Source organism: Aspergillus caelatus, assembly GCF_009193585.1.
Source record: "Aspergillus caelatus strain CBS 763.97 unplaced genomic scaffold BDV27scaffold_312, whole genome shotgun sequence".
In the NCBI taxonomy this organism is placed as follows: Eukaryota; Fungi; Ascomycota; class Eurotiomycetes; order Eurotiales; family Aspergillaceae; genus Aspergillus; species Aspergillus caelatus.
In genome coordinates this window covers 16,406-38,152 of record NW_022475575.1, presented here as the reverse complement: position 1 = coordinate 38,152, position 21,747 = coordinate 16,406, and the positions used below count along the sequence as shown (strand labels likewise).

At 49.5% G+C, this 21,747-nt stretch overlaps 9 protein-coding genes across 9 annotated transcripts; 6 read left to right on the top strand and 3 right to left on the bottom strand.

Annotated features, from left to right (window-relative positions):
* Window positions 1-609: 609 nt before the first annotated feature.
* On the bottom strand, window positions 610-2,021 carry BDV27DRAFT_150210 (DUF3712 domain-containing protein; the record flags this gene model as incomplete). Its single annotated transcript, XM_032071193.1, has 3 exons — window positions 610-1,023; window positions 1,077-1,683; window positions 1,756-2,021. 3 exons carry the CDS (start codon window positions 2,019-2,021, stop codon window positions 610-612), a joined length of 1,287 nt encoding a protein of 428 aa, XP_031921804.1.
* Window positions 2,022-2,924: 903 nt separating this feature from the next.
* On the top strand, window positions 2,925-3,842 carry BDV27DRAFT_150209 (oxygenase MpaB family protein; the record flags this gene model as incomplete). Its single annotated transcript, XM_032071192.1, has 1 exon — window positions 2,925-3,842. The coding sequence occupies one exon, from the start codon at window positions 2,925-2,927 to the stop codon at window positions 3,840-3,842; it is 918 nt and encodes a 305-aa protein (XP_031921803.1).
* Window positions 3,843-4,210: 368 nt separating this feature from the next.
* Window positions 4,211-4,559, bottom strand: BDV27DRAFT_137266 (uncharacterized protein). The gene is made up of 2 exons (XM_032068949.1): window positions 4,352-4,559; window positions 4,211-4,303 (listed from the first exon to the last, which is right to left on the bottom strand). Exons 1-2 carry the CDS (start codon window positions 4,545-4,547, stop codon window positions 4,293-4,295), a joined length of 207 nt encoding a protein of 68 aa, XP_031921802.1. The 5' UTR covers window positions 4,548-4,559; the 3' UTR covers window positions 4,211-4,292.
* Window positions 4,560-5,282: 723 nt separating this feature from the next.
* On the top strand, window positions 5,283-7,270 carry BDV27DRAFT_169247 (Zn(II)2Cys6 transcription factor; the record flags this gene model as incomplete). Its single annotated transcript, XM_032074985.1, has 2 exons — window positions 5,283-6,008; window positions 6,238-7,270. 2 exons carry the CDS (start codon window positions 5,283-5,285, stop codon window positions 6,859-6,861), a joined length of 1,350 nt encoding a protein of 449 aa, XP_031921801.1. The 3' UTR covers window positions 6,862-7,270.
* A 2,249-nt stretch (window positions 7,271-9,519) lies between these two features.
* On the top strand, window positions 9,520-12,205 carry BDV27DRAFT_169245 (uncharacterized protein; the record flags this gene model as incomplete). Its single annotated transcript, XM_032074984.1, has 7 exons — window positions 9,520-9,633; window positions 9,699-9,726; window positions 9,786-9,849; window positions 9,906-10,136; window positions 10,210-10,447; window positions 10,511-10,645; window positions 10,742-12,205. The coding sequence occupies 7 exons, from the start codon at window positions 9,520-9,522 to the stop codon at window positions 12,059-12,061; spliced, it is 2,130 nt and encodes a 709-aa protein (XP_031921800.1). The 3' UTR covers window positions 12,062-12,205.
* Window positions 12,206-13,066, top strand: BDV27DRAFT_65240 (uncharacterized protein). The gene is made up of 2 exons (XM_032077199.1): window positions 12,206-12,519; window positions 12,587-13,066. The coding sequence occupies exons 1-2, from the start codon at window positions 12,349-12,351 to the stop codon at window positions 12,920-12,922; spliced, it is 507 nt and encodes a 168-aa protein (XP_031921799.1). The 5' UTR covers window positions 12,206-12,348; the 3' UTR covers window positions 12,923-13,066.
* Window positions 13,067-14,126: 1,060 nt separating this feature from the next.
* BDV27DRAFT_150205 (major facilitator superfamily domain-containing protein) lies at window positions 14,127-15,742 on the top strand (the record flags this gene model as incomplete). The annotated part of the gene is made up of 2 exons (XM_032071191.1): window positions 14,127-14,494; window positions 14,554-15,742. 2 exons carry the CDS (start codon window positions 14,127-14,129, stop codon window positions 15,740-15,742), a joined length of 1,557 nt encoding a protein of 518 aa, XP_031921798.1.
* Window positions 15,743-16,685: 943 nt separating this feature from the next.
* BDV27DRAFT_150204 (NAD binding domain of 6-phosphogluconate dehydrogenase-domain-containing protein) lies at window positions 16,686-18,119 on the top strand (the record flags this gene model as incomplete). The annotated part of the gene is made up of 3 exons (XM_032071190.1): window positions 16,686-17,450; window positions 17,506-17,925; window positions 17,979-18,119. The coding sequence occupies 3 exons, from the start codon at window positions 16,686-16,688 to the stop codon at window positions 18,117-18,119; spliced, it is 1,326 nt and encodes a 441-aa protein (XP_031921797.1).
* An 880-nt stretch (window positions 18,120-18,999) lies between these two features.
* Window positions 19,000-21,390, bottom strand: BDV27DRAFT_169241 (flavin-containing monooxygenase). Its single transcript, XM_032074983.1, has 7 exons — window positions 20,932-21,390; window positions 20,628-20,840; window positions 20,409-20,566; window positions 20,263-20,358; window positions 20,068-20,204; window positions 19,627-19,993; window positions 19,000-19,562 (listed from the first exon to the last, which is right to left on the bottom strand). The coding sequence occupies exons 1-7, from the start codon at window positions 21,249-21,251 to the stop codon at window positions 19,096-19,098; spliced, it is 1,758 nt and encodes a 585-aa protein (XP_031921796.1). The 5' UTR covers window positions 21,252-21,390; the 3' UTR covers window positions 19,000-19,095.
* Between the last annotated feature and the right edge of the window lie 357 nt (window positions 21,391-21,747).

Sequence of the window (21,747 nt, the reverse complement as noted above, 5' to 3'; positions counted from 1 at the left end):
AATTATTATTTTTCTTTTTTTTTTTTTTTTTTTTTCCGACCAGAGCTCTCCTCGCCTAGGTTGACAGTAAGAAGCACGGGGCAGCCATGTGTTCTCGTGCGGGGACCAACAATGATACCATGCACTGTACGATTTCCGGTTAGTCCCTCACGCTATCTGACCGCGGCCAAGCTATCCAGAAGGTCAGCTATTGGAGATCGGTGGGATCAGCGCATGTAAGCGAAGCCGATAACCTCCTCTGCTTTTCTATCTCGACTCTCTAGTACCGCCGGCCCCACTGCCGCGGACCGTAATGCCGAAAGACTAAATCGAGGGTGGGAAAACTGGGGAAGCGATGTTGATCCCCTGTGGTCTGCGGGGTAATTAGACTGCTGATACCTTTCTGAAGACTGTCTCCCGAGTTGAAATTAACTCGGCACATAAAATAAATCTACTAGTAGTAGTGGGGCTTCGACATATCACCTGGCGACTGACACGCTAGGGCTTTGCATTTAGGGTTCGGTTTATTTACGCCCGTCCTTGAAACTACAATTGGAGGAAAAAATAAATTAACGACATGATCGTCTCTTCTCATTAACACTATCTCATTATTCATTTACTCATTTATCACTAATTAATTACTCGCATATTCGGGCTAGGCGACAAGTCCGTGTCCCGCAAGGCGTCCGTCACATTCTGCATCACATCGGGATTCGACGACACCAACCCAGAGATGGAACCAAACAGTACCCTGAGAATGGGCACGTTGGCGCTGATGGTCAAATTGTTCAACACCTTCTCAAAGTACGGGATATGTTCCCCCTCGTAGATAGTCGACTGGCCGGATGCCGAGATCATCACATTCCCTTGGCTCAGGGCCTCCGACTCGGCGGCCAAAATGGGCCCGATGTTTCTGATCGCGTTTGGGATGTCCACCACGGCACGCAAAGGAACTGAGTTGTTTCCTGGCTTCAGCAGCACGTTGCTAATAGTACCATTTCCTAAAATCATATCATCGATCTTAAGATCTAGAGTGACATTTCCCTGTCCAAGAAGTAAGTCGCTGAATCCCTTACAAACAGGCGAATGTAGCTTACCAGAGCAAAGGTAACAACAGAGTAGTTTGGCAATGTTGCTTGCCCAAGCAGGTTCGAACCATCGTCCTCTGGTGGAAGAGCCACTCGGGCGGAGTCAATAGAGAAGCCCTTCAACATATTGAGACCTGGATCGCCGGAGGTTAATGCTAGTTGATCAGCTGGAGCGCAGCAGCACCACTTACCATCTAGTTCTATATCCTTATCAAGTTTCAGAGGGACTTTAATCTTTCCGAGATGAGCTGTCGCCTTTCCGTAAGCTGATAACGTAAACCGTTCTGAATAAACCGCATTGGCCAAAAACGTAGTGAACTGGTCCTCGTCCAGGATTTCAGTCGTCTGGTTGGTGATGGTGATGTCTGATTTCCCTTTCAGGCGGAGTCCATTGAGCGGAACCGTCACGAATGGCTTCCTCGGCACCACATCTCGATTAAATAGACTTAGGTCGAAGGGATCGATCCGAACACTCAATCCGAGCGGCACGCTTAAAGATGCGGACAGCGAAAAGGTTAAGCCATCAGGGGTTGGCCGCATGATAGCAGCCGAGTGGATTGGTATGCCAGCATCATCGACCAACCTCTGCGCAATCGCTGGTATAATGACTAGGAAGCTAAGGCTCGAGTATTAGTGATTTTCGGCCTTTTCAACAAATAACGGACCCACACAAAGGCGGCAGTCTTACAATACGGGCAAGAAGATTGCCAGGAATATGAACCCCAGGAGGCCATAACACAGCCAGTACCGCTTGAAATGCTTGAAGATGCGTGGCCAAAAGCCCTTGGGCTTATTGTATCGGAGGTCTTTGGACCTTGCTCCAAGGGCAGTGCTGCCACGAGGCCCTGCCCCTTCGCCTTCACGCTGCTTCTCCTTGCCTGGGGAGTCGGAATCGATAGACTCTCTCCAGGCACTGGAGCTCTCAAAGGGCCTTTCCGACTCACCGATAGCCATGGGGTCTCGGAGGTTGCGAATGCCACTCTAGAGTCTTTTTGCAGTGTACAAGACAGAGCTCCCAGTGCACAATAGGCGATAGGGAAGGGCTATGGCATGTAGAACAATCATACTAGGAGTGCGGGGGATAAACACTTTATCAGTCAAAGCGGGAATCTGGGGACGAGTAGCCCCCGCAAACACTATTATATTGAACATCTTGGCTACCCACGATCCCTCTGATCATCACTGAGTCAAAACAAGCTTGCTCCGACTAGATTAGTCTGAAATAGGTAGAGTGCGGAATGATCAGGGTCTGTCCGTCCTTGTGCCTTGGGAGACTATCGGTTCGCACTGGTAACGAGAAGAATGGGACCTAGGAACACCCTACATTGGCATATTCTGGCGAAAAAAAAAAGGTCGGGGTCGATTTCAGGCCTCGTGATGAGGCTACCTAGGTTAGCACCTTGGAGGTAGGATTTAGTAATGTCGTCACTTCGATTTGTTTCCTTCAATTAAGTATTTTTTTTTTTTTTTTTTTTGGTCTAACGAATTTAGCCTATCGACACTCATAATTTCGTTTTGTCAGATGTATCTCAGAGGCTGTGCTGTGCATTTCTGCAGGAGTGCCTCGGACCGTTAACCGCGGAAGAAAATCCTTCCAGCGCCAATTTAATTTATTGAGCTTGATTAATTTATCCCTCCTACTTCCCCGCAGATCCACGCCTCGGACTGCCTGCCGCGGCCGTGGAATTAAATTCGTGGATGAGAGTCGCTGCAGCTTTTGTGTGTGGCCAAATACGTAGGATAGAGGGTTATATATTCGAAAGCCATGGTGCGATGTCTTGGTCTTACGATGGACTGGTATTCTGTGTGCAAAGATTCTACTAGCACGTTTTATCTACATGCTCAAAAAGTCTCACAATGAATAAACCGGAAATGCCACGAGTGACTACGCCTGACTCGGAGGAGTCGAAGCGAGACGACTCCCCGGAGCCATGGCAATCAAGTATCTCGGAAAAGCCCACTCTGAGCATGGTTCCGGACGACGAGCTGCTGGACTCCCTTCAAAGCACAGAAAATGTGCAGAAGATTGTGCGAGAAGGGGTTTTGCTCGCCACCGGGGCTGCAGCCATCCTTCTGCAAGTTGCCATGCCCGGTGTCGCCAAAGGCGTCGATAATCACAGCAGCTTTGCGTACCGGCCCCTACATCGTCTGCGGACAACGTTGACCTTCGTCTACTGCATGGCATTCGGCACAAAGGACGAGAAGCGCGCGATCATCTCCATGGTCAATCGTGCCCACGCCGAGGTAAAAGGGCCGGATTATTCGGCGGATGACCCGCACCTTCAGATGTGGGTGGCGGCCACCTTGTATGCCAGCGGCATCTTCATGTATGAAGAGGTCTACGGCGCCATGGATCCCCGCAAGGCTGATATGATCTATCGAGAATACTCTGTCCTGGCGCGGTCTCTGCGTGTACCGCTCGAGATCTGGCCCAAGGACAGAAAGGCCTTCTGGCGCTACTGGGACAAGACGGTGGCCAACCTGGAAGTTACCGATCACGCCCGCAACATCGCCCAGGACTTGTTGTATAACAAGCAGTTGTTCCTGCCCCTGCGTATGGGTCTACCCTTCGTGCGCTTGATGACAGCTCGGATGCTCCCCGAACGTCTGCGTGTAGAGTACGGCATGAGCGACGGGCGTCTGCGCCGCTCGATCTATAAATCGGTAATCCTAGGGGCCAAGATCGCCTACCCGATTATCCCTCGTTTTATTCGAACAGTCCCCATGAAATACTACATGAGAGACATGCGTCGTCGACTGAGGAGGATGGCCTAATGCGTTACGACTAGTGTTCTCATGTTTGATGATGATTCCCTCATTCCCATGCAGCCTGCAGTGTGTTCCTGTTTCTATTCATTGGCTCTACTGGCGCTCTTGTCAATGTGTCAAGTACGCTCTCTGTATTACTCTCATGAATAAGCCGTCTTGCTCTCGACTTTTCGATATGTTATGTCTTTACGCGTATGCAACCAGGCTGAAATATGAATTGACTACAAATTACATCAGATTAATGGGGATGGTAGCACTCTTGAGAATTGTAACATATGAACCATCGCGATGCGTCCAGCCCATCCACATAATAAAGTTATGTATACATGTACGTTGCTCCAAGGGACATAGATAGACATATAGGGGCCCGATTGGTAAACGCCAGATAACGACGAGTCTACCCAAAGAACAAGAGCAAAATTCACCGCACTCTAAAACAGCATCCACTATGAGCCCTCAGGAAACCACTGTCACGGATTAGCTGAGTCCATTTAGCTTAGCATCGATTGACTTACAGTACAAATAGATGACAGCAAGGAAGACAATCCACGAGAGTGTCCAGCACAAAACCCTCTCCAGATGACTTCTCAGTCGTGGCCATGCATATGATTGTTCAAGCCATCCGAGCCTGCCAGGGTAGTCGGCTGCCTCGAGGTCCACCTCCTCTTTGCCATGTGGCATCTTCAGTAAGCCCTGTTTCACTTGTCCCATGTCTTGGTGCCAGATTCTCGTCGGGGGGGTTCGAGGAACGAGACGTGATGTTTTGGATGAAAACTGGTGCCCTGATCAGGATTAAATTAATGAAAGCCGGTATCACCTGAGCGCAATCGACCTGGCGGGGTCAGAACGTAAGGACAAGCAAGATATCGCCCCTCGACCTACTCGTATAACTAATCCCCCAACAGGTGTGGCCAATAGGTAGATCAAGGCGGTACACACAGACAACGCCGCTATATCTTCACACGACACTAGCAGGATGATCGCAAATCCGATTCGCTTGATGGGCAGAATAGTCCGAGGAGAACCCCGCAGGTCGATCATGGCCTGTCGCTGCAAATTAGGGTTTCCCCGCGGGGGAAGTTGCATACCGCGGGCCGCGAGACTAGATGGCGCTTTCTGATTCAGCTAGAATCAGGAGTGTGCTCAATGCGGTTGGAGCAGATTGGAGATGCTCTCGAACTGTAAACCTGGGGAAAGGATTATGTGTGACGCGGCGTTCAGCCATGGCCACTCATAGTAAGAAAGGCAAGTCGCCAGGAAACCCCTGGTTAATATGTAAACGTTGGACAGCCTTGAGAACACCCCAAAACCACTGGATTTCCACAGCTGTCATATCTCCCGCTTGTTGCGATCGCTGTTGCGACATACTCCTAAAGAATTATAGACTCTATCCACTCAGACTCTCTTACATTGATTGGGTCCACGGGCTAGCCTCCTGAGATAATCATGTACCAGACTAAAGGCCCTCGGCCAGCGGAGAAACGCATCCGACGCGCGGCTGCGGCCTGCTACCGATGCCATGGACGCAAGGTGCGCTGTGATGCATCGATTCTCGGCTATCCTTGCACGAACTGCGTGCTCGACGGCAGAACGGACTGTACTCTGCGCCCCAATGCTACGACACGTTTCAAGAATCTGAAACAGGGCCAGCGTCGGAACACTGCCGAAAGGTTGACGAAGCCCAGTGAGGACGAACAAAACACCTTCAATGCCAGTAGAGAGCCCTGCGAAACCACTCCCCAATCCGCCGTGTTACCACCAGCGACTGGGTTTCCGGCACTGTTGCAGTCGCCTAGTCATACCGAAACGACATTTGAGTATGAGTCTGATGCTTCGACCCAGATAGTTGACCCCCTGCCTATGAACTCGCCTCGGATGAGGTTGGGCAGTGTCGGTGCTAGCTTTTCTGGACAACATTTTCTAGACCTCAAGGCCCTATCTCTGCTTCCGATGAGCGATGTGCATATCCTCGTGACAGGTGGCTGTCTAGACATGCCTCCCAAGGTTACGGTGGATGTTTTCATCATGAAATACTTCCTGCTCGTGCATCCGTCTGTCCCCATCTTGGATGAAGTGGAGTTTTGGAACACATATCTCCAACCGGAGGACAGCGACTACGCGCCCAAAATCTCGCTCTTCGTTTTTCAAGCCATACTTCTTTCGAGCTGCGCGGTATGTACCCTTCTTCCGTCATGTGGCCACTCGGCCTCGGGTTAACCATGGACTCGACGGTGCAGTTTGTGCCCCTCGAAACCATCCAGCAATGTGGCTTCAAGAATGCATGCGAAGCAAGAAGAACGTTTTATCACCGCGCCAAAGTATGTCTTTTTTTGGATCTTTGTACATGCTGGAGAAAAAAAAAATACTTATCCGTCTGCTAATGTACGCCTGACCAAACTAGATGCTGTATGATACTAACTTCGAGAGCGACCCCTTAGCACGAGCCCAAGGCGCCCTGCTGCTAACATTCCACACCACAGCCGAAGACCCCCAAGCAACGATGACCTGGAACATGTGCGCAATCCACAATGCAACCGCTACAGGCTTGGGTCTCCATCCTTCGGTCCAGGATCCCAATAGGTGTGCCAAGAAACGACTGTGGTGGTCTATTTTTGTCCGCGATCGCTTCCTGTGGCTTGGCCGTCACCGTCGGCCTCAGTTCACATCCGCGAATTTCAACTTGAACATTGACTATCTACACGAGGAAGACATGGCCAACGAAATCATGATGTCCCCGTTCTATGAGCCCAATGCCAAGCGCCTGCTGCTGAAAGTGTTCCAGGCCCAATGCCAGCTGGCTGCGATCTTGACGGATGTCATAACCATTTCGTTCTCGGCCTCGGACGGGGATGCTCCACGTCTATCCCATCATGAGCTGGATATATATCTCACAAGGATCAAGCAGCTACGAGCGGAGCTCACTCAGTGGGAAGAAACGGTTTATTCCCCCTTGCATCATACTGGCATCGCCGAACCAGAAACTGTTGGAATTATCATCAATCTAACTGCTTTGCACTACCAGTAAGTTACTACTGGCGAACATGGTGCTGTGCTCTCGCTCACAGGTTTGACAGGACCGCTCGTATGGTCCTGGGCCATTATGAGACGCTCCTTGTGGAAAGCCACCTCGATTTGATCCAAGACCGCTCAGCGTCGATCCTGCTGCCTGTGGCCAAAGACTTGAAAGACGCCGTATTTCAGATCACGCAGAAGCTTGGTTATTTCAGCTCAAGGAACCTAACGGAACATATCCCCTTGAGTGTGTAAGTCACCTTGCTCTTAACAATAAGCCCTATGTCCCCAGATACCAATTTCAAAGACTTCAATCGAGGCTTAAGTGCCGTCCAAACGGATATTCCATTTCCTGTTTTCCTATACTGACCAGGGCGAAAGACTTGCGTATTGTGGCACTCCCATGGTGCTCGCAGCGATAGACGTCAAGCTATCTATGTCTTATTCGGACATGGTTGAACGAAAGCATGCTCTTGACAAATGCTCCGAGGTCATTGATCAGTCACGGAGAGTGTACGACGTCACAGAACTCTTCTCCCAAGGCACGCATCAGATCCTGCACCTGGCATACGCTATTACCAAAAACCTGCTTCTAGAAAGCAACGTCCCACAGACTGGCTCATCGCTGACCGAAGACTCAAAATGCCTCGAAGCCAATGAAGTAGAGGAGAAAGGGCGTGATAAGCTTCTGTCCCCTGCGTTCAAAAGGTTGCGAATAAGAGGTTGGGCTGAAGCGTTCCTGAAATATCCGCGTGCGTATCTCTTAATTTCAACATGTATTGACTCTAGCCTGGCAACCGGCCGTCTGCCACGAAACGAACTCCTGCCACCGATCATCAGAGACACGACGTACGTGGTTCTGGGCCTACCAAAGCTTCCGTGGACAATAGGGCTTGCCACTGGAGGCACAACCGTGCCCACTGAGGAAAATGTGCAGAAGGATCAACGTCGGCTGAGAGGTCGACAGGGGAGTACATCTCTCAACGATACATGGTATTTAAGCCTACTTCAAAATGTCGATGCAGATCCGTCCCTTTTTGATGCTTGTGTCCTCAATGATGGGAGTCCACGTAACAGCAATGTCGAGACGACTATAAAATACCTAAAGGACCATGATCATGCAACCAGCACCTCTTGATTTTAAGAAAAAAAATTTTTTTTTCCCCCAACGTTATGTCACCAGAAACGACACGAGCGGTCGCCTCGGGGGTTCCTAGGTAAAGGGTAGCTCATTGGGATGTAGCGTTTATAATCGCAAGTACTTGTCTCGGGCTTCTGGATTGGCGTTATGGGATTCACTGATGCGTCGATTGGGACCAGCAAAGTGAAAATAGGGACAAATCGCGAGCCTACTGTATGGAGAGAGAAAAGACGGAGGGACGGAGATTGACCCCGTGATATCAACGAAGGCATGAACGGCTTGTTTGTTTGTCAGGTTTTTGTTTTTCTGTTAGCCGTCTCTTAGGTCAGCAGACCCACCCGCCCTTCGTCGCCAAAAAATGAAACAATTCAGAGCTCCTTTATACCACTGCCATGGTTAATTTGTATTCTAATATTGAGATATGTATTTTGTATCGGTGTGTAAATTTGCTTAAGGCCAAAAAAGGCCTGATATCTCTGCGTTGACACGTTAATCTAGTCTTGAGTCTATTACTACTAACTCACACGGAATATATATTTGTAGTCGTAGTATTTGAAGCACTTGTACTTTCCACACAAAATTCCGTAATAATTTACCAGAGAAGGTACTCATTCACTAGATTTATTAGCAAGTTGTTAGTATATGTAGTCTATCTATCACTTTCTAAACTATACGTGGATTATATTTTATCTAGATTGGCCTCGTGTAGTACATAGATAAATTCGGTCCTCTTCCAATCAGCGAATACAGTCACCATAGAGCACCCTGGAGGCCACCACTCCGTCCACTAATACAAGGCGTGTGCTACGAAGGAGAAACATATTGTATAATTGTATGATCTTTCTGAGAGTAAGGTGTACAGCGAACCTAATCGTCGGCGAACTCTCATTTTGAAATAGAGAGCATAGACTTACATCTATCTTTGTCAGACAGCTTTTGCGAAACGCGCTTCTGTATGCTCTCGGCGTGAGATTTAGACCTCGTATGGCCATTGGTCAGGTCGAATGTCTACGTCTAACGAAGTACCTATAGGGGCATGCCTTGCTTGTTCCTGGTTATCGCTGACAGTATTATCAGATTTGACCAGGTTGATGGTAAAGTATACCGGCAGGAAAATATGAAGCCGAGAGGACAATCACTCGCATCGGGAATTAGGGCAAAAAAAAAAAAAAGAAAAAAAAGAAAAAAAGAACCAAGGACGGCATGGTCAACCACTTCCCCCAACTGAACGCGTCTCGTGACAACAACAACACTTCGTACGTGTCGGAACAAAGCTGTACCGGTCCGTCAGTGTATTGAGACTGGCAGGAATGGGACCTGTCAGGGTCACGTGGTACGGATGAGGAGGGGAAACTGCCTGAGGCATAGTTCGTCCTCTATAAATCGCAGTCTGCCCCATGAATCAGACCGAGGACTCCATATAGCTGGGTTTGCCCCCTTATCTCCTCTCGAGCAAGAATTAACGGGTATCCTGCTGAGCACTCGTGGCATCAACCGAGAACTCCGTCCTTTACCATTCTCGCTTGGATCATGGAAACAATTCCAATGGCTGGCAATCATGCAAAGGCCCCTGTAGAGAGTGGGATTCCCAGTTCGCGTCGCCCATTTCCTTGCGATGAATGCCCGAAAATGTTCACTAGAAATGTGAGCAATAATATTTTCTCTGCCTGTACCATCTGAAATGTCTCATACGAAAGCCATGTCAACAGGAAAATCTGCGACGACACAAGCGCGCCCGTAAGTTCTCACGCTTCGAGAGCAACAAGACCGCAAGGTAGTGATTACTGTTTACTTAGGCCATCGCCGTGCCCAGAGCCATGATTTCAAATGCGATGGCTGTCATGCTGTGTTTGCCCGAAGGTCTCGCTCACCCTGGCGTCAACCTTCTCGTTTGAGTATCACTAACCAGCTCCCAGCGACGTATTCAAACGGCACCGTGATCGTTGCCCGGTAGAGGTATCGAATAATCATACATCTCGACCGCAAACGAATTTGCAGCAGAGCTATCAGGCAACGGGCCCTACAACAGCGCTCTTATCGACGACTGAGGCGCCGGCCGCGAGTCTAAGATCTGGTGATCAGTTCTGGGAGGCACACGGCTCCTTTGCTACTGACTTTCCGCGAGAATTCCTATTGCCATCGCCGGTGTATGCCTTTCCCTAATGAAGTTCATGTCAAGTATGCAGAAATATGTTTCTAATGACCGTAACTTCAACGTAGAAACCACCATCACTTGGCTGAAAATGTCAAGAACTATTTTGAGCATTTCCATCCATCTCTGCCTTTGTTACATCGGCCCACATTTACAGTAGCATCAGCACCGAAGCTCTTGCTCGATGCTGTGAGTCTGATAGGTAGCTTATATTCGACCATTCCATGCAGCGATGAAGAGGTCCAAGCTCGTGCGCATTGGCGTAGGGATGCGTGGCAAAGTGGACAGCTGGAGCTTCGGAATATGGTACATGAGACATCCTCCCTTCTCAGCTCGATGTGCGGAGATGCTAAGTGATGTCGAGATTAGATCCTCAACGAATGCCGCGACATACGGAAACCCTGGGTCATGCAAACCTGGATCCTTTACATAATATACGGGGTCTATGCAGGAGAAACAACTCAGTTCCAAACAGCACGAGCGATGTTGCGGCAAATTGTTGATGTTGGTCTAGCCCTTTCCTCCCTTTCATTTCATTTCGTTTGTTTTGATTTTTATTTATTTGTTTGTTTTGCTACAGTTTTGCTTATTGAAAGTTAGGCTATACGCGAGGTCGGTCTCTCCCATCAAGAGATTGCCATGCCTGAGTCACAATCCTGGTTGTATGACCTCGATTATCCCCGCGGAGATGAATCACAAACACTCTATGCTCGATGGACCTCCTACATAACCGCTGAGTCCACGCGAGTGGCGCTCTATACGCTAATATTCCTGGACTCACACGTGTTCGTCCCCTGCAATTTTCGGCCATTAATGTCGTCCATGGAACTTGGATGGGAGCTTCCTTTTCCCACCAAACTCTGGGAGGCCAAAGACCCTGAAATATGGATCCGGAGGTTCAACGAATATTTTGGGGTCTCTGGATTTACATTTACCAACGATCTACTTCACCGGCCACGCGGGCTAGCGGCAGCGTCCTTGACGATGGCGACGCAGCAGCTCATGACCGAAGCTCCCGGGACCGAGATATCCTCCGTCCTCGAAGCATCCCCACTGGCGGCATTCTGCGTGCTAGCAAACCTGGATACACTGGTGCGGGACTTCACAAGGTGTTACTACCAAATGCCACCCAGCTATTCTGACCCAAATCCATTTCACATTTTGACTCAAAGTCAGACCAAGAGTGTTCATATGGCAATACGCAACATCGGGAAAATTGTGAAAGACATGGCTTCCACGAGTGACAGTCCGCAATATCTCCTATGGCGAACAAATGAGCTCTTTCTTGTTTCCCTACAGGTCAGTTTATGCCGACCTGATCAGCTGCTGATTGGAGGCATCGTCGACAATAGCCTGATTGCCGGCATGGCTGCCTCGACCCATCTGATGAGAGGCAACTTTGTCGCAGTCCGACGATCTGCGCCCTTGTTGGCACCTCGTCCGGGCGGCAATGAAGGAGTGCTCGCTTTACTCAGTGAGCTTTCTGCGGCACTCGCCAGCATTTATGGCGTGAACTCGGAAAAGGTTGCCTATGAAGCGCCTTGGGTCACAGTTACCAGCTATGGGATCCTTCTGTGTATTTGGGGAGCGCTCAGGCGTGCCACTACCGAGATTCGTGACCACTTGAATACGTTCAACCAGCTCCCCCGGACATCCGAGCCGTGCATATTGATTTTCAACACACTCATGGAGGCCACCCTGCTCTACTCTTCGACCACTAGACATAATCGGGATAATCGCGATCCACGCTTGTGGTCTCCAGATCGTGACGCCTTCTCTTCTCTATTAAGGGAAGGCCAATTGATGTTTGCGGATCTGGTCAAGGCTTTCTGTCGGCAGCGATTTGTGTGGAGCATTGGGCCGTCGATGTTGGCTGTACTGCGAGAACTTCCTGACGACGCCAGTTGTGGCTCAGAGTAAATGGAGCATGTGGAGCTCCACTTGCCCAATGCCTCTGGCCACCCCTTTCGCTCCATGCCCCACTTGGGCAATCTACGACTTCTGGCCCGGACCCATTTAAGACTACTACATGAGCTCAGTGCACATACTGCATACTCTTCTCAGGAACGTCTTTCGAGGATTATTCACGATTCGCAAGAATGACCCCGTCTATTCCACGAGTTGGCTGGGTAGGTTTGGAACATTCGATCCAATGTTTGGATCCACATGACTCACTCCATGATGCATGATAGTATGGCCTTGGATCTATGGGCCTTGGCATGTCATTGAACCTCCAGAAGTACTTTCAAGCAAATGGCTTGCCTCCGCTTCGATACAGCAACAGAACAATCTCCAAGGGAGATGCTCTTCATGATATGGGAGCTGGGCCTGAAGAGTTTGGTGCGCTAGTTCAGAAGTCAGATGTGATTTTCACCATGGTGGGTGCAGCTTTATCCTTCTTCGCCTCACAATGTCTGGCTTGGAAGAATGACTGACGGCTTCCAGATCTCCACCGATGATGTTCTGGTCGATTTGTTGAAGAAGGCTGCCGCCATGGAGATTTCTCTAAACGGGAAAATCTTCGTTGACACATCTACTCTTCATCCAGACACATCTGAGTGGGCAGCGAAACACCTCAGCGGCCACGGTGCGACGTTTATTGCGGCACCAGTGTTTGGTGCCAGTCCAGTAGCAGCCGCTGGAAAACTCATCTTTGCTGTGGCTGGTCCTGCTGCAGCAGTCACGACTGTTAGACCTCTCATCATCAATATCATGGGACGCTGCATCATTGATATGGGAGAAGACGTGCGAAAGTCGAGTCTCCTCAAAATCTCAGGGTAAATCAAGATACCTCTCCCTCATGTGGTTATTCTTTACCCACTAAATCCTCGTCTATATGAAGGAATATCCTCGTCATCAGCTTCATGGAGGTCATTGCTGAAGCACAGGTCTTTGCTGAAGTTGCTGGAATTGGCACCCAGCAGATGGAAGAATTTATTGGCAACATGTTCGGGTCCGTATTGCAAAGTTACAGCCATCGAATCACGAGCGGAGCTTATGCACCTCCTTTGGACACACCGCCTGGGTTCGCGGCTGCTCTTGCATGCAAGGACATGAAGCACGCTCTATCTATTGCTGACTGTTATAACGTTCGCTTGCACACGCTCGAAACGGCTTCGAGAAGGCTGAACATTGCCCGCGAGCATGCCGGCGAGTGGTTAGATAGTTCGGCTCTCTATGGCATTGCGCGGGTAGACGTGGGGCTACCGTTTTGGAGTGAGAATAGTCGGCAAGGAAACCAACCCCCTTCGTAGTTCCTTCAGCTAGTATAGATGGAGGGAGGATGTGATATGATCCCATCCATGGATTTTGTATGAATTATCAATTTACTTGTCGCGTGTCTTCTTTATGTTGTCTCTGAAGTTGTTATACCACCGCAGATTAAATGCTTCTTTTTTATTCAAGTTTACATTTTGTAGTTACACCTTTTTCCAGCTCAACTATCCTTGAATGAGGTCCAGAACATCCATGCTCAATATCACCACGGTAAAATTTCCTGGGGGCCTTCGTCCTCGCGCTAAAGTATATGGCGACATAATGCGACACAATGGCCTTGACGTTAGCTATGCTCACCTTTACGAGGGCACCATGTACCTAAATGAGCCAAGACTGGAGTTTAATGTTCTCAGTATTTCTACAAGATATAGCCCAGTGAAACCTTGTCGACTTCTGCCTCACTGGTGGACTCGTGGTCTCATGTCAATGTTTTGGCGTCAATACGCGAGGTGGGGGGTTCTGGTAACTTTGATCGAGTTAGGGCTCCACGAGAGGCCTGGACGAGATAAGGAGCTTGGCAACGGATGGAGCTCCATTTATCAGCCCCGCAAATGATTGTATCGTCGGAGATCCTGGAATTCTTGGAAATCTGGGGGCCTTTTTCTCCATGGTCAGCTCGAGGAGCCATTTAAGGAGAGTCGTTGACTCCGCCAAATTAGAAATTCTTGAATTTGATAGATCCGGTGAATGTGCACAGAAAGGCAGCAGCATGACCACCCAATGCAACGAAGACAAGGGTTCGAAAGCACTATCCAGCTATGGCATGGAGCAAGTGGACACGGAGGTTCAGCGCGGCGAGATCAAGCATGACCAGGCACGGGATGTTGATCCAGCCCTGCAGTTTCTGGCTGCGGAAGAGATCGAATATACCCCAGCGGAGTCCCGCACAGTGTTGTCCAAGATCGATCGCGTTCTGATGCCTTTGCTGTGCTGGGTATATTTGATACAATTTGCCGACAAAACGTCTTTGAACTATGCCTCGCTGATGGGCATCCGCGAGGACACGCACTTAGATCCCCAGTCACAGCAATATAGCTGGATCTCGAGCATTTTCTACGCAGGATACATATTCTGGGAGTACGTAGCGTTACACTTTCTCTCTATCTTGTCTTCGCCGATGCTGATGTCGGGAGTAGATTTCCCACCACGTATCTGCTACGGCGACTTCCCCTAGGAAAATATACCTCATTCAGTATTCTGGTCTGGGGCGTCGTGCTCCTGTGTCATGTCGCAGCTCATAATTACGCCGGCCTGCTGTGCGTCCGCTTTTTCCTCGGCGCATTTGAGGCGACAGTAACTCCGGCCTTCGTGCTGTTCACCTCTTGCTGGTATAAACAGGAGGAGCAGGCCAAGCGCATGGGTTTCTGGCTCGCTTGCAACGGTGTCGCTCAGATACTGATTGCGGCTATTGCGTATGGACTGTCCGGGGTGCGGGAAGCTTCCATTGCTGTGTGGAAGATACTCTTCCTCGTCCTAGGCTTGCCTACCGTGCTCACCGGCTTGCTCTATTTTTGGCTCATGCCCGACAATCAGATTCAGGCCAACTTCCTAAGCCAACGCGAGAAAATCATTGCGGTTGATCGTATCCGAGGCAACTTCCAAGGTATCGGGAGCCGTACATGGAAGTGGGCTCATTTCTTGGAAGCATTTCGGGATCCGCGCACTTATCTGTACGTGCTCTTCTCGCTCTTGATGAATATCCCAAATGGAGGCATAACGACTTTTGGCTCCCTCATTATCAACTCTTTCGGCTTCTCCAGCCGCATGTCCCTCATGCTGAATATGCCCATGGGCCTGGTTGATATTGCCTGCAAGCTGGGACTGACATATCTTTCGGACAAATATCTGGACCGAACCAGCTTTGCTATTCTCGCTATCCTGATCCCGATGGCTGGTGGCATCCTGATGATTGTTCTTCCCCTTCATGCAAAAGCTGGCTTGTTGGTGGGTTACTATTGTATCGGTGCTGCTGGGACCGCATGGTGCTTGGTCATGGTGATGATATCTAATAATACGCTGGGCTACACCAAAAAGGCAACGGTGAATGGTCTGCAAATATTGGCCTACGCGGCTGGAAACTGGATCGGACCGCAGACGTTCCGTTCGAATCAAGCTCCCGAATATTTCGACGGCAAGTTGATGGTCGCCATTATGTACGCGCTCGCAGCGGCTACCTTGCTAGCCATTCGCCTAGTGAATATTGTGGAAAATAGGAGACGCGACCGGCAGGCCGTTGCCGATCCCGATGGCGAGGGCGTTGCTGTTGGCATGGAGTTCCTCGACTTGACTGATTTCGAGCAGCCAGCCTTTCGTTATGTACTGTGATGGATTGCTACATAATAGAATAGCATTTAGGGCGAGAAGCGCAGGATGTCCTTGAGTACTCGTGCCTAAATGGTGCTCAGCTTGACTGCTACGGTTTATGTTACTGTTTTATGTAGTTATAACGGTTCCTGAATTAACATGGCGTTCCTATGTCTCTCTACAGCGTGCACAATATCCCTCCTGAGATCAAGCTCCTATAGTCAGTGTAGCCCTAATAGCCAGGGGCTAAGGCAAAAGCCAGCGCTTGTCCTTCCAGATGTGCGATTCAAACGGTTTAGCTACATCTCTACACGATACTCAAGGAATGAATCGGTGAGAGGTAGAAGAGTATACATAACGCCAGGAGAAATTTTCCTGCGGTTCAGGGGACGATCGAGTCACCCACCGATGGCTTGCTGGGCTGCATTCAATGACCATGGAGTCATGGACATGTCTCAACTGAAAATCTTGTGCGTGGTATCATGCCTAAAAGTACACCCCGCATTTCCCGTCTTTCGGTTAGGTATCGACCTGTACAATCGTACAATATACGGGTTACGTCTGGGTAACCTAGCCATAAGCCTGACTGAACGTTCAAGCCGCATCTCCATCGGAGACTGTGGTGGAGGTGAGGGTACGTTAGCGCAAGAAGTGGAATGAGGAAGGACGAAAGGAGTGGAGTGGAGTGGTATGGTTTGAAGTGGAGTGATACGGTTTGAGGTGGAGTAGTGGAGTAGTAGAGGGGTGGAGTGGCAGATCTCAATTTGCCTGTTACTTGAAGGGACGCATGAGGGCCTGTCTTGGAACGGTCTGCAAATATGCAAGAGCCATTTGGACACCACCCTGAAGCTGGAAAGCGTCTCCAGAAATCATTATTCATACGGTGCTTCTCGCGGCATAGAAGCCACACTCGTTGAACCTGTGTCGTTTTTCAGTGGTCTATTACGATCCAGGAACAGTCACTATGACGAAGACAGAAGGTAGTACCAAGCCAAAGATCGCATTTGTCGGCCTCGGCGCCATGGGGATGGGAATGGCTGTACATCTGCTGAAGGATGGGTTTTCCGTCACTGGATTCGACGTAAACCCCATGGCCCTCGAGACGTTACTAGCCATGGGCGGTACGGCTGCCCTCAGTCCACGAGAATGTGTTCATGATGCCTCATTCTTAATCTGCATGGTAGCAAATTCCATGCAGATAGATCATGTACTCTTCACCGAATCAACGGGTGCTGTGTTTGGCTTGAAGAAGGATGCCATTATCATATTATGCTCCACTGTTGCCCCCGCCTTCCCGCAAGAGGTCTTGGACCAGGTCCACCATCGGTTCTCTCGGCCCGATATCAGTCTTGTTGACTGCCCTGTATCCGGTGGGACGCTTCGTGCAGCTCAGGGCACACTGACAATCATGTCGTCCGGGGCACAGGATGCTCTGAGACGTGCCCAGCCCATTCTACAATCGCTCGGCCAAACGTTATACCCCATTGAAGGAGGACTCGGAAGTGCCAACAAAGTCAAACTCATCAATCAGCATCTTGCGGGCGTCCATATTGCGATTGCAGCCGAGGCGATGGGACTAGCCGCGACGATAGGGCTGAATACGAAGCTATTTTATGAAACGGTGGTGCAAAGCCCTGCACATAGTTGGATGTTTGAGAACCGAGTGCCACACATGCTCTCCAATGACTGGTCGCCTCACTCTGCTCTCAGCATCTTTGTCAAAGATATGGTACGCCCACTCATCTTGTCACCCATAGGAGCGAAGGTGCTAACACGGGCCGTAGCGGATTGTCGTTTGTGAAGGTCTCAATGAGAACGTCCCCATGTATATCGCATCTGCAGCAGAGCATCTCTATCAATTTGCGGCGCGAGCTGGTTATGAAAAAGAAGACGATTCTGGCCTAGTCCGAATATTCATTCCTCAAGATTTGTCCCTGGTTTCCAGGTTGACGCACCAAGAAAGCGATACAGCTGACTATGAGCAAAAGTCTAATCTGATCTGCTATATGCTGGATATTGTTCACGGGGCAGCAGCAGTTGAGGCTCTTGCCCTCGGTATGAAACTTGGTCTCTCGATCAAGGCCCTGACTTCAGTGATTTCGAACGCAGCGGGTACAAGCAGAAGTTTCGAAGCAGTCGCTACAATGACAATAGGAGAACAAAGGGCTTCTATACGTACTCTAACACAGTCAAGGAACATACTGGTGAGGCTATCTTTCGTCATGTCTGTGTGGAGTATACTGATTCGGGGGTATAGAAGCAAGTCATGACCCTTGCCCAGGTCTACAATTACCCTCTCCAGATTACAGCTACTACGCTGCAGCTATTGCAACAGGCTGTGGCTCGTGGCCTAGGAAATGAGAATCAAGCAGCGCTCTATGTGTTGTGGGGCGCTTGATCACTCACAAACTATTAACATGGTATTAGACACAAACCAATATACGCGCGCGGGGCTCAATACAATCTTATGTTGTACACAGAAGCAGAATCCCTCGATTCATATTCAGGACCGCCTTTAAGTGGAGCAGGATTCCGGGGCGGATCAGCTTTACTTAAGATCAAATCTGAGCAACGAATTATATGATATCAGCTTCGCGGTCTTCTAGTAGTCGATTTGCTCTTTAAGAATAGCCCATTTATGATCCTAGGCTTTACATTACAGGTTGCTTGTTGAAGGAGAAAAGCAGCGTATTGATAAGATTAACGGCTTCGAGACATAAGCTGTGATGCCTCTTTGGAGCAAGAAGCTCATACTATGGCAGGCTAAGTCTGACTTACGGCCACGGCTGCTACATATTTGTAGTCTTACGTTTTTAAATTATGTATATGCTACGGTATCTGGTCCTTATAATATACTATTTTATGGTAGTATAATTTTCTTGACTTTATAGATTTATCGTAGTGGTAGTAGTAGTGGTGGTGGTGATAGTGTAGATATCTAGAGTGTAGGCCCTAGGTTTAGGGGTTGTGGTACCTAGAGTAGAGGCACTATTTGAGCTTACGGGCTACATGGCCCGGGAATAGAGTAAGTCCTTTAAAATTAAAGAGGAGGTAGATTGCTGCAGGAGTGTATATTCAAAGCAGTAATCTGGGTATTTCGCTGTTACGTTTGGTAGACAGTATAGGACGCCCGGATAAACATATCTGATGGCTGTCTCAGGAGCTCAGGCCCAGCGCCTTTGCGGCGGAGTGGGCGAGCTCTCCCTTATGCCTCCGAGTGGTGAACCTGTATATAATTGAAAATATTAGAGATATGTCAAATTTGCGCCATTTCAGCTGGTTCATCTGCGGCTATACTGAATTCCTCGCCAGTCCTGCAAGCATCTAGAAAGAACAAAGTAAGGATTTCCTCTTTACTAGATCTCCCCCCAGTTCTACCGAACCATGAAGTCTTCAAAGTCCTCATCGGGAAGATAGGCCCGTTCATTGTCTTCCAAACTACCCAGGTACCAAGACATATCGCTGCCATCAAACTCGCGGGCGGCAAAGCCGTTTCCAAGGTATCCGAACCGATTGGTGGTCGTGTATCGAAGGTGATAATCTTCCCACCGAGGCTGTTTCATGGTTTCGAAGAAGTGAATTCGGGAGCCAGGCCACATCATCACCTCGCCATCGACAGTGCCCTGTTTGAACCAAGAACGACACGGAGATGTCCAAGCCGTCCGTGGCATGAAATTTCGGTGATGCTCGAAAAAGTCCGCAACTGCTTCCTTCTTGGGCTCAAAGGAGGTGACGCCCTCTGATGACATTTTCTCTAAAATCTGGAGGAAGTGACGGGACAGCGTTTCTGTGATTGGGAGGAAGCTGCCGTGACCATACGGGCCGAAGGGACCATTGAAGACTATTCACATCTGGTTAGCATATCGTATGGCGAGGAGGGGATTGAGACGTCAGGCGCTTCTTACTGAGATAGTTAGGGAAATTTGGAACAGCGATGGATAGGTAGGTCCTCGGTATGTCCTTCCATTGCTCACTGAGACTGCAGGCGTTCCGGCCAATCGTAGGATATGATGGCCGCCAACTGACATCGAATCCAGTGGCACAGATAATCACATCCACCTCATGCTCAACACCATCGGTGGTTTGGATCCCCTTGGGGGTGACCTCCGCGATGGATTGGGAAACCACCGCGGTATTCTCGCTGCAGAGGGCCTCGAGGTATCCGTTGCCAGGCGTCGGTCTACGACAACCCACTGCAAAATCCTTCGGCACTATCCATTCCGCTATCTCGGGCCGACTCGCGAGCTTGGTTCGCATGTCTTTCTCCGCATACTAATGGATTTCTCAGTCTCAGGAGCTCTTCTCAATCGCTAAACAGTGTCACCGTATAACAGTCGGGATCTTACCGCTCTTGCATTCACCTGCTCTTCTGAGCCGTTCAGGATGAATCGGAAACGAGAGTTGAGCTCTGATTCAATCTTCTTCCGATAAGCCAGGTATCTCTGAGGGTCGTTCCGAAGGATCTCCCTCTGCTTCGCAGTATCTGACAGCTGTTAGTTCACCCTTCCTGGGTTGGACACCGAGGGCAATAGGAGCCTGACATTGGAAGTTGGTCCCTCCCTTTCCTGCGAATCGCTGACCGAATCCTGCCGTCACCCAAGAGGCGCTGCGAATAAAGCATTTCAGGGAGGAGACAGCTGTATGCATTGTTAGAGAAAGATCGCGACGTGATGGTCCGTGGACTGACTGGGTTGGATAGTTGGAACGATTTGGACTGCCGAGGATCCTGAACCGATCACAGCCACGCGTTTCCCTTTCAATTCCACTTGGTCATCCCAATGCGCACTATGGAGCATGGGGCCCCGGAAGGTTTCTCGGCCGTGTATGGCAGGCCATTTCCACTTGCTAAGCACCAAATCAGTCTCAGCCGTTGTTTATTGCATGATGAGACAATAGTTTTACCTACTTCAAGACACCGGATGCGTTGACCAGGATGTGGCCATGGTCCTCAAAGGTATCCACGGGATTGTCACCTCTTTGGACCTTGACATGCCACTGTTCGTCATGTTCATCCCACCATGCGCCTACGATTCTGTGGTTTAAGCGAATATATCTGCGCAGGTCGTATTGATCCGCAATACCCTTGAAATACTGTAAGATTTCAGGCGCAGTCGAGTAACTGCACCGGGTCTGCGTCAGCTTACTGGATATAAAGACTGGTGGCGGTTGGATCACCCTATGACAGGAAGGGCTCCGTCGACCATACGTACAATGATGTCCAATTGGGCGACGGTGCCCATGAGAATTGATAATTCACAGAGGGAATATCACATCCACATCCGGGGTAACGATTCTCAAACCAAGTGCCACCAACCTCGGGATTTTTTTCATACAGCACTAGCTCAATGTTCAGGGTGCTCTGATCGATATCGTGCGCAAAGTTCAACCCACTGGCGCCCGCTCCGATCACAATAATGCGGATCTTGCGCCGAGAGCGACTCGGTTCCTCGATGATCTCGTAAGGTCCATGGCATCCCGTCCTGGCTGCCTTTGGAGCGTTTGCTTCATAGAAATTACCGATAGAGCCCATGGTGAAAAATAATAGTTCAATATTGAGTCTGGTGCGAGGGTTGGAATGCTGTCGGCTTAACCACAAGTCGAGTAGCGATCGGTCCTATTTATGGCTCTAGGAGACCGTCACGGTCGCTCCTGAGAAAGGTCACCCAACTAGGTATCGCTCTGGTTCCTCGTGTGGATTGTTTGACTACGCTTGTATGTGGTTGACACCCAGTAAAATTATAGGGTTAGGGTCTGCACATGCTCTATAGATGGAGCTCCACCAGTCCACCCCCACCCTTTACCATCGGTGCTCCACCTCCACCTCGGAGCTTTCTCCGGACCTTCCAACTCCATTCTGTGTTTAGTATGCTTCTTTTTGGATATATATCCGTCTTAAACATGTACTGGAAAGAGAAAGTGGGTGTTGTTGAGAAGTGCCTTCTTCCAGACAAGATTTGATACTCATCATTCAAACTTGAAGCATAAGCAGCGTGGGCGCTGCTGTTACACGTCACCTCTCAGATCAA